This window comes from Seriola aureovittata, chromosome 17 (genome assembly GCF_021018895.1).
Source record: "Seriola aureovittata isolate HTS-2021-v1 ecotype China chromosome 17, ASM2101889v1, whole genome shotgun sequence".
In the NCBI taxonomy this organism is placed as follows: domain Eukaryota; kingdom Metazoa; phylum Chordata; class Actinopteri; order Carangiformes; family Carangidae; genus Seriola; species Seriola aureovittata.
In genome coordinates this window covers 13,398,046-13,408,061 of record NC_079380.1, presented here as the reverse complement: position 1 = coordinate 13,408,061, position 10,016 = coordinate 13,398,046, and the positions used below count along the sequence as shown (strand labels likewise).

The 10,016-nt window shown below is 39.8% G+C and overlaps 2 protein-coding genes and 1 long non-coding RNA gene across 3 annotated transcripts; 1 reads left to right on the top strand and 2 right to left on the bottom strand.

Moving 5' to 3' along the window:
* The first annotated feature begins 70 nt into the window (after positions 1–70).
* Positions 71–6,823, top strand: LOC130184945 (cytochrome P450 2K1-like). Its single transcript, XM_056401075.1, has 9 exons — positions 71–1,103; positions 1,439–1,598; positions 1,781–1,930; positions 2,104–2,264; positions 3,189–3,368; positions 3,833–3,974; positions 5,298–5,479; positions 5,876–6,017; positions 6,099–6,823. Exons 1-9 carry the CDS (start codon positions 903–905, stop codon positions 6,293–6,295), a joined length of 1,515 nt encoding a protein of 504 aa, XP_056257050.1. The 5' UTR covers positions 71–902; the 3' UTR covers positions 6,296–6,823.
* LOC130184948 (uncharacterized) lies at positions 1,470–4,896 on the bottom strand. Its single transcript, XR_008830075.1, has 3 exons — positions 4,487–4,896; positions 4,239–4,379; positions 1,470–1,550 (listed from the first exon to the last, which is right to left on the bottom strand). It is a non-coding gene; the product is annotated as an uncharacterized LOC130184948 (long non-coding RNA).
* LOC130184944 (uncharacterized) lies at positions 6,539–10,009 on the bottom strand. Its single transcript, XM_056401073.1, has 4 exons — positions 9,834–10,009; positions 8,453–9,147; positions 8,196–8,309; positions 6,539–7,883 (listed from the first exon to the last, which is right to left on the bottom strand). Exons 2-4 carry the CDS (start codon positions 9,101–9,103, stop codon positions 6,930–6,932), a joined length of 1,719 nt encoding a protein of 572 aa, XP_056257048.1. The 5' UTR covers positions 9,104–9,147; positions 9,834–10,009; the 3' UTR covers positions 6,539–6,929.
* Positions 10,010–10,016: the final 7 nt, after the last annotated feature.

Sequence of the window (10,016 nt, the reverse complement as noted above, 5' to 3'; positions counted from 1 at the left end):
GTAAGTTAGTGATTTACCCTGCATCCTTGTCTATGAAGTCGTCACAGTTACTGAGGATAGGAATGGGGACAGAATTGGTCATAACAGAAGTTAAATAGTGAACCACTGTCTAGCAATATGAGATCTTTGTGACCTGCTTTTCTTGGACTGTGAGTGAGGGCCCCGGACTAAATAGGAACACAGAGAGCAGTAGTTGACATGATTACAAAACAGTTCTTGCACATCACGTTTTTATTTGTCTTTCACTCATGTTGACACATGAGCTGTGCCAACGATGTTCACAGACATACAGAAATGTATGCTTGCCACAGCCATTAACCAACATACACCAGTCTATGATCTTTGAAACCACTCTTCAGAAACCTATGGGTGACATCATAGAGGCCACGTCTATCCTTACATACAGCCTATGGTGCTAAAGGGCAATCTGTCAGACCTGAGACTAATGCTATCCGGAATGCACATCATATATAACGTAACATTAGGAGAAAGGAGCTGTTCTAGCAATGTACACATCTCTCAAACACAAGCCATCATAATAGTATAGTGCCTACAGACAAAAGTCAATATCAGTTGAAATGTATGTTTTATATATATATATATATGTGTGTGTGTGTGCGTGTGTCTATATATATATATATATATTTCTATACATACACACATAGGCTATATACATATAAATGAATGTTAAATGAACAAGTAAAACTGTTTGTGCATTTCTACAATTAAATGAAGAGGAGGAAGAAAGGTAGAAGTTAAACAACAACAAAAAAATAGTTCAAAGTCCAAGGTCTGAAGTCTCTTAGTTGTACATCATCCACAATATTAATTTGGTGCACAGGCACAAAGGAGTAAGACCTAGACCAAGACTTGTTCCAGACTAGTGTATCACAAGTAAAAGAATGGCTGCTGTGGAAGATATTTTGCTGCAGTCCACCAATACAACCATTCTACTTGGCACATTTGCGATCCTGTTTATTCTCTATCTATTCGCCCCCAGCTTTGGCCCTCAGAGAAAGGAGCCTCCAGGACCCTGGCCATTGCCTCTGCTGGGTAATTTGCTACAGTTGGATCCTAAGTCACCTCACAGCACACTGTATGAGGTAAGTAAAAGGCATATAAAGTGTGGTTGCCCAAGAAAAATAAGAAACTATGAAGACCTATGATGGAAGGACATTATATGAATATTCTGGCAAAGTTTACAAACAAAATCCAGCAACAGCTGCAGAATACATTTACAGTAAAATGGACAAACTTTTGACGTTTGTATAATTTTGAAGGTGTTATATATATATATACGTGTGTGTGTGTGTGTGTGTGTGTGTGTGTGTGTGTGTGTGTGTGTGTGTGTGTGTGTGTGTGTGTGTGTGCATGTGTGCGTGCGCGTGCGTGCCTGCGTGCGTGCGTGCGTGCGTGTGTGTGTGTGTGTGCATTTAAGCTCTACAAGAAGTACGGACCAGTATTCACCGTCCACCTTGGATCCAAAAAAGTGGTGATGCTGGCCGGACACAGGACGATCAAGGAGGCTCTGGTCAACAATGATGCATTTACTGACAAAGAAAATTTACCAATTATCAATGACCTGAAATTAGAACATGGTTAGGAACAACAAAATTCATACTATGTCATTTTATACTTAAATAAAAAATGTTTTATATGTTTTTATTTTATTTTATTGTATATTTAGTTTTCTTTTAAAAATATTTATTGTCTTGTGCTACTTGAAAACCATACTCCTCCACCAACAATATATTCAAAGGAAAAACCCTGTCATCTGCAGGAATTGTTTTTGCCAGTGGAGACTCATGGAAAGAGATGAGGCAGTTTGCATTGACTAACCTAAAACAATCTGGAATGGGAAAGAGAGAAAATGAAGAGAGAATCATAGAGGAGAGTCAATACCTGATTGATGTGTTGAGACAAAAAGACGGTAATAATGCATTGATACAAAGACAAAAATAAAAGTTCTGTTTATGACAAAACCCTGAATTAACAAGATTTGAATTAATTATATTGTATATTCAAATCTTATCTTATGATATAGCCAGAGTTTTTATATATGGGGTAATTTTTTCAAAACATAACAAACAAACTTTTTTTCAGGTAAGGCCTTTGACACCACCAAGCCAGTGAGCTACGCTGTCTCCAATATTATCTGCTCATTTGTCTATGGGAACCGATTTGATTATGATGACAAGAACTTCAGATCTGCGGTGGACCAAGCTAAAAAGAACACCCAACTCATGGGCTCCCCTTCATTACACGTATTGCAATGCTCTATATTGTAATAATCTGTACAATTATCTCTCTTGCATGTGTGTGTGTGTGTGTGTCTGCTCATCTCTTTTGCTGTCTGTTTAGATATAACTGACAAATATGTGAAATAAGTAGTAACTTAACTTGTGTGACATCATGTATGAAACTGCCAATCAGACTTCTTTACTTAATAATCACAGGGGTTGCATCAATTAACCACTTTAACCCCTGTGTAAAACTATTTGGAGAGAGTCCCATCCCACTTATTTTCTTCCTTACACTGTGATGGGAGAAATTTGTTATAGCATAACATAACCCTTATATTATAGTTACATATGTACATGATACGTTATTTATAGGTTTTGCCTCTGCCATCTGTTTATGTACCAGTCTAGAAAAACATTTCCTCACTTGCCAAGAGCTGTTTCCAGAAATGGAAAGTAACTCCAATGTTAACTCTTGCCTCTATTGCCTCTTTTCTTCTACTGAAGTTGTATTATAATGACAACAATGGCCAAAGCACTAGCCAAGGAAGTAGATTACTTCCTAGACTGAAGGGAAGCTTTTCAACTATGGGATGAACACCTCTTGGAGGGTACGTTAGAATTATCCTGACTTATCTGCTTCTATTTCCACTTAGAATACAAAACCTACAATTCACCTTGACTAGTTTTACCTGCTGAGACACAGCTGAAGCACAGCTGCAGAAGTCACAGAAATAGAAGCAAAACAAAAGGGTTACACTGCTGGATAACAGCTCTTGGCAAGTAAAGGAATGACGGTTGATGTTGAACTCACAATGTTTCTTTTAGACTCGTAAGTAAACAGCAGTTAATTCTTATGTTGGCTATATAGCAATAGCAAAACTTACAAATACCTCTTTAAAGTAAGCAGATAGTGTGATTTGTTTTTTTTGTTTGTTTGTTTAACAGTTATACAACATCTTTCCAAGGCTGTTCAGATGGCTTGGAGCCCGAAAGCAACTGATGAAGGGTTCATTTGCAAATAGGAAAAAGATGAGAGAGTTGATCAAGGGTTTACAGGAGACCCTTAATCCACAAATGTGCAGAGGTTTCGTGGATTGTTTTCTCGTCCGCAAGACACAGCTTGAGGTATGAATTTAATTGTTTCCTGGAGTATGGGAAGAGAACTATTTGTACCGTGTTGGCCATTGATTTATTTGTCTCTTTTTAGATTTCTTCTTGTATTAAATCGGGGAACAACAGATGTAAACACTGCCTGAAATAAGCAAATCAGTTGTAGTTTTCTTTTAGGATACCAAGGCAGGTGTGAAAGGAGAGGAAAGATTGTACATACAGTTATTATCATTGACTATAAAGACTGACTCTCTAATAACTAACCTAAAAGGGCTATGAGATTAAAATATTACATACATCGTGTTACAGATTTGAAAGATTATGATGATGAGGAAATTGTTGAATGAACCAAGAGAGCGTGGAGCTGCTTTTTTTAGTGGCTCACACAACATTAACAGTGCTGTCTATGGTTGTTGAATATAAAACTACTCCTTTCAAAAGTAATTGTATCACTGACACTTATTTTCAATACTTGTAAGGCATCTGGGAATATGAATTCTCATTATTACGAAGACAACCTTTTGGTGTCTGTTGTCAACCTGTTTACTGCTGGCACTGACACTACATCATCTACTCTAAGATATGGCTTACTGCTCATGGCCAAGTACCCAGAAATACAAGGTAAGAACATGACACATGCTTAATGACTGAGGGCTATGTAATGGAGGGCTTACCATATGAAAGTCTTGTTTGAATAGGCTTGGTGTGACTCGATCTCTCACCCTTCATTAGGTTTAGGCCCGACAGTTCACAGTAAGGTAGCCATCCCCACAAATCTACACCAACCAACATTTTCAGTTCACTGCTTTAAGCTATAGCAGTGGCGTGCGGTGACTTTAACAAATAGGCAGGAGATCGGAGACCCCCCCCCTGACTGGCACATACCTTTTCATGACAGTAGTAGTAGCAAATCTCTCTTAAATTCAGGGGCTTTCCTTTCACATGATTTTGTGCTGCCTGTCTTGTGCTGGAAGTCTCTCTCCTTCATCTTGCTGCTCTGCCTGGACATCTTCATATTTCGCCTTCCTGGTTGAACAAGTGTCAGGATTATTCTTCTGAATTGACACTAAACATATCAAATGTGCAGTATGGAGGAAAAATATCTAAAAATCACTTCTATCAAAAATATTTACCATTAATTGACAATGACACACTCCAGCGACAATGCAGAACCCTGCATTTTCCACCCTCACTCTTGTTAATTTTTCTTGGCTCATAGTCTGGACTGTAGGAAGCACAAGGGAGAGGCGGGAACTTCGGTTTTGAGGAATTGTAGCTGTTGTTGTAGTTGTAGCAGAAACAGGTTAGAGTGCACATATATCCTACTGTACGTTCACAGCTATACTGCTAACTGCTAACTAACTAGCTAACTCTCTGCTACAGTCGCCAGCCTCACAGCTCGATCTCTCTCTCTCTCTCTCTCTCACTCTCTCGCTCTCTCTCACTACAAACACAACCTACATACTGAGCTATTCCTGAAAGGAGCTGCACTACTTGTGTAACAATATTCTGTCTCAAACTTACTGCAGATCTTACACGGAGATCATATGTAAGTGTAACTACCCTCACTGCATTGTGATAATTTGCTATTATTACATAACAATTTGCTATTAACTCAACCAGTGCAATGTTGTGCAAAAGACACAGGGAGACAGCAGACAAATAGATATTTATGTCTATTTTTAACTTTAACTGGGCAAGCACTGCTTGCCTTGCTTGCCTTGATGGCAGGGCACTGAGATATAGAGTATATGCAGTGTGCAACTACTTTATTTTAAAATGTTAAAATATTTTCTTTGATCAAAGAAAAACCTAGCCTCACAGATTTATCCTTCTTTAATGAAGAAGAGGATACATATTTCACTGGTGTTTCACTGTAATCAGCCACCACTGTTGTCTCATTTAACAATTTTAATCAAACTTTATTTAACGTTCATCTCCCAGATCAGGTCCAGGTGGAGTTGGCCAGCGTGGTAGGAAGCCGTCAGGTCAGAGTAGAGGACAGAAAGAACCTGCCGTACACTGATGCTGTCATCCATGAAATACAGAGATTCGCAAATGTTACGCCTGTACTTGTACATTGTGCCTCCCGAGATGTCACCTTCCAGGGTTACTTCATCAAGAAGGTAGCTGTTAATAGATTCTCTCCATTTCTTTCTGATGGATTGCCATAAACTTTGGTGCACATTCATGTTCCTCAGTGGTTGAATTGTCACTTTTTTAATCTGGACTTTTCAGCTAGCGCTAATATCATGTCATTTTCAATGTATATTGTCAGTTGCATATGCTAGTGCTGATATACTGTATATATATGTATATATATTGTTTTCATTTTATTTTTCAAAGTTGCTTGGACAAACCAGTTGAACATGAACTAAAAATGTATTGACTGAATTTAAAAATGATATAAATTTAACGATGTCAATGTTAGGTATTGGTTTGATATGTTTTAAGTTATTCTGGAACAATGACAAACATTTTACAATAAAGTAAAATGTGCCACCATCCCCTACATATTTTAGGGGACTCCAGTGGCTATTCTCCTGTCATCTGCTCTTCAGGATGAAGATGAGTGGGAAAAGGCTTACACTTTTAACCCAGGCCATTTTCTGGATAAGGAAGGGAATTTTAGAAAGAGGGATGCTTTCCTACCATTCTCTACAGGTATCTATGAGTTTGTTTATTATCACCAAGAAATCTGACAAAAAAAATGTACTCAAAGATATGACACTTTATTTGTTTCAGGTTCAAGGTCTTGTATTGGAGAGGGTCTGGCCAAGATGGAGCTTTTCCTCTTCTTCACCTCTCTCCTCCAGCACTTTTGTTTCACTCCACCACCTGGAGTTACAGAGGATGAACTGGACCTGACAGCAGTTGTGGGATTCGCCCTCAGTCCTTCACCTCATGAGCTCTGTGCTATCAGCAGGTCTGACAAAGATTAACAATGTTGAACAACACTGCTATCTCCCACTGAGATGTTTGACAGTGATTGGTCACTAAAAAGGAAGCAGGAAATAAGATGAACTGCATGTTTAGTAAGCTTCAGCTGTAGACTGTCAATATGTTAATCTCACTGTTTAAGTTAAATACATAACTTTATCGCATTTAAATCAAAACTATGACAAGGTATCATGGAACATGTTTTAGTGGAAAACTTCTCCCGCACCACCATACACACTGAAATGGGAATGTGCATAACCAACTCTTTATTATTATTTTTTTCAATTAGCATAGAGGTATGAAAAGTAACAGTTCGTAATGCCAGTCCTAGTGATACAAAATAGGTTGATACAAAATAAACAAGAACGGTTTTCACAAAAAAATGACAAAGTACCTGCACATAATTTATCATTTTATCTAAGATCACTGCCAAATCATGACATTTTTACCAAAGTCTTGTAATCCCTTTATGCTATTGCTGTTTGTATTGTCTTAAAATGTAATTTGGAAATAAATTAATTTAAAAAATGCTACAGCATATGTTAATTGTAAAAACACGAGTCTTAAATAAGTATACTATTGAGGCTCTAAAAAAAGAATATCCAAGCCCTTATAGTCCCAAAACACTGAAGTCCTCTATGGTGCTTCCACTTTGATAATATTAATCTGTTGATCCTGGTCAGAATTGGAGTTCATCAGCAGCTCAGAGGAAACACTGCAGTCCTGGAGAGTCCTCGCTGAACAGCTGCTTGGGAAATCAGATGATTTGCTCTCTGATATTCTGAAACTCTGAGAATGTGACTGGCTGTATGTAGAATTGTAGGATTGTGTGTAAGGTGGCATGAGTGTTTGATTGCTCTGCTGTGTGTATGCAGCTGCATATGGCTGTGTTTGAGGGGGAGTGTGAGTAAGTGGGAGGTTCTCAGCATTGCTACAGGGTGGAAACCCATTCATGCTTGTAGGGCTCAGTCCCGGCAGTTTAAAAGCCTCTACATTTTCTAAACTCTCTAAAGAGTTGTAGCTTGGTTGGGTTTGGCTGCACTGTGTGTATGTGCCTTGACTAAAGCTGAAGGTGTCTTGGCTGAAGGAGGTAGATGCAGAAGGTGTTGTCAAAGCAGAGGGGGATGGAGTTTTGTTTTGCTGCTGTTGAGAACTGCTACAGTGTCCCAGTTTGGAGGCGAAGCTCTGTAGAGTGCTGAGGATCTGCTTCTGAATGTGTGTCTGCTGCGACTGCTCCCTCTCCAGGCGGCACTGCTGCTCCACCAGCATCTTCACTGCCAGGCCCAAGCTGCGCACCTCAGAACCCAGGGTGTAAATCTGCTCCTGCAGGCCACCTCTCCCTCCGGCGTCCTGGACTCCCAGCTGAGGGCTTGGGTTCCCCTCACTACGAGTAGCCGCCTGACCTCCAGGAGTCTGAAGGCGAATGACGGCACCCCCAGGAGCTGAGGCTGTTAAAGGAGCTGGTGGCCGATTAGGAAGACGAATGCCAACCCGAGGAGGAGGGTGAGGGGAACGGACAGACAGACCTGGTCTCTGTGTCAGAAAACGCCTGGGGGCACCGCCTCCTCCTGGCTGACCGTCCAAAACAGTCTGCACAACATTCAGAAGATGTCATGAAAGTTATAATGCAATTTTACATAAACACAAAACTTGGATTGAATGTTAAATTGATAAGGCTCCCATTGTTAGGTGAAGACATACACTATGGAAGACCTGTGCTGGAATACAACCTGGAACCAGCTACTGGTGTAAAAAGCAGTAAGACACATATAAATGTAACCCAATACTTAAGTATTGTGAGCTGGTCTAAAGAAGTGACATTCTATCTTTAATAAAGTGCTGCAACACACCTTAGTCAATCCTGAGATCAGTTATGACATTTAAGGTTTGCTCTTTTCTCACCTTTTCAGTGGTCAGATCATAAGTTTCAGGCTGCTGAGGCATTACACTTCTCAAATCAGAACCCTGGACACTTGGGTGATCTCTCCTCAACAACGACGCCATTTGATGGTATGACTGTTAAAAAACAATGTATGCAAGTTAAGACTGAAAAAACAATTTGATGCTTATAGTATTTGGCATAGCTTTTGTGCAACTGTTTACAATAATGACAAATATAACAATTAAGATTATGGCAGGAGGGAATGTAAGGTAGGTACCTTCACCCTGTGTGACAGCGCTTTATCCAAAAGTCTCTTCCGAGCTGCCAACATTGAATTGGTGGCTGGAGAAGGTGTGACTCTCCTCCTCATGAATGCTCCAGTACCTGTTAGTGCTGTTAGTGTGGAAGACACAGCGCCTGTCTCTGCACTTGTTACAGTGGATTGGGGACCTCTTTGTTGACTGTTTTGTGCAAGGGAGGTGACGCTAACAATCTGGATGTCATTTTCTTCCTTATCTCCCTCGTGTTGCTGTTCTGGCCTGCTGCCTCCACTGGTCTCCCCATACCCAGATGGCTTCACACTAGCCTCTGGATTTGTGGACGCTTGTTTGGCAAAGTCTGCAGCAGCTGTAAAGCCAGCATGGTGAGATGCCTCCCGTATTAGGTTTTGGAGATGAATGTTACTCCAGTTCTCTTGTATTGCCCCGCCTCGAGCTTGCACCTGTGCTGTTGTTTTGCTGCTTCCAGCCTCCACAGGTCTGACCCTCCCTGGCGGCCTCCCTTGGAACTCCCTCAGGAACAGGTAGATGGCTTGTGCAGACACCTTGATGTTCTCCAGCTCCAGCACAGCTTTGATCTTGCGGAAACTCAGACCAGCTTTCCGCAGCTCCACCACTTTGTGTTTGGCGGCATCATCCAGCCGGCCCATGGCCTCTCAAACCACAGCAGCTCTGTGAGTTAGGCTGTTAATCTCTAGAAGATGCATACAAAAAAAAATGCAACTGACACTTGTTGTATGCTTACTAATGATAGATAAAAAGATATGACTCATTTTCTTCTTGTATGTGGAAATACCAGCAATACATTGCTGGAATCATTAACAAAATTCTGCTTAGTTTCTTAAGAGACCCTTTTAAGGTTTTAACATTTTTTCCATGATACAAGGATGGATTTTATTTTATTTTATTTTATTTTTTATAGCGCCTAGTTTACATTTCCTGTCATCATTTGAGGCTTTTATGGTTGGGATGAGACAGGTATTATAATATAAGAATAAAATCTAGAGACCCACACATGAAAAAAAAAGATATCAACGACTTCTTGTTTTATCTGTCACAGCACATTTTACTTTATAAATCAGTAACAACGCGAGGTAGTTATTATAAATATATTTGGTGTAGAATAAAAACTAGTTTTAGATGTACGTCGATCAACCAGGAGTACCCAGCGTCTTTGAATAAATCCATATGTAAATATGCCATAAACTAACGTTAGTCTGTCCTAGCTATAGATTACAGCACATTGGAAATTGCTGCAAATACTTTTCATTGTAATGGCAAGAATACATCGGTATTAAGTTCACCTATCATAAAGTCAGAGATGTTGCTGGCTAACGACAACAGCTAGCACTAGAACCATTAATAAAGTGAAGGGCTCACCTTGTCAAACCTCGTCGACAAGAGGGATGATAGATTATTGTTTCCTATTCAGTTAAATCAATTAACGTACCATGACGATACATTTCGTCTTTGCATAGCTACGATCTAATCATACGCACACAAACACGCATTTCTTTTTTTTTTTATCGACAACGAAAACAAACAAATGAGTTGTAAGTGGCG

Excerpts from the sequence above, each read along its gene's own strand:
- LOC130184945 (XM_056401075.1), top strand. The coding sequence starts at position 903 with ATGGCTGCTGTGGAAGATATTTTGCTGCAGTCCACCAATACAACCATT. Across the intron at positions 1,599-1,780 it reads TGACCTGAAATTAGAACATG|GAATTGTTTTTGCCAGTGGA; the intron begins GTTAGGAACAAC and ends TGTCATCTGCAG. Across the intron at positions 3,369-3,832 it reads TCCGCAAGACACAGCTTGAG|GCATCTGGGAATATGAATTC; the intron begins GTATGAATTTAA and ends AATACTTGTAAG.
- LOC130184944 (XM_056401073.1), bottom strand. The coding sequence starts at position 9,103 with ATGGGCCGGCTGGATGATGCCGCCAAACACAAAGTGGTGGAGCTGCGG. Across the intron at positions 8,310-8,452 it reads CGCTGTCACACAGGGTGAAG|TCATACCATCAAATGGCGTC; the intron begins GTACCTACCTTA and ends GTTTTTTAACAG. Across the intron at positions 7,884-8,195 it reads ATGATCTGACCACTGAAAAG|ACTGTTTTGGACGGTCAGCC; the intron begins GTGAGAAAAGAG and ends AATGTTGTGCAG.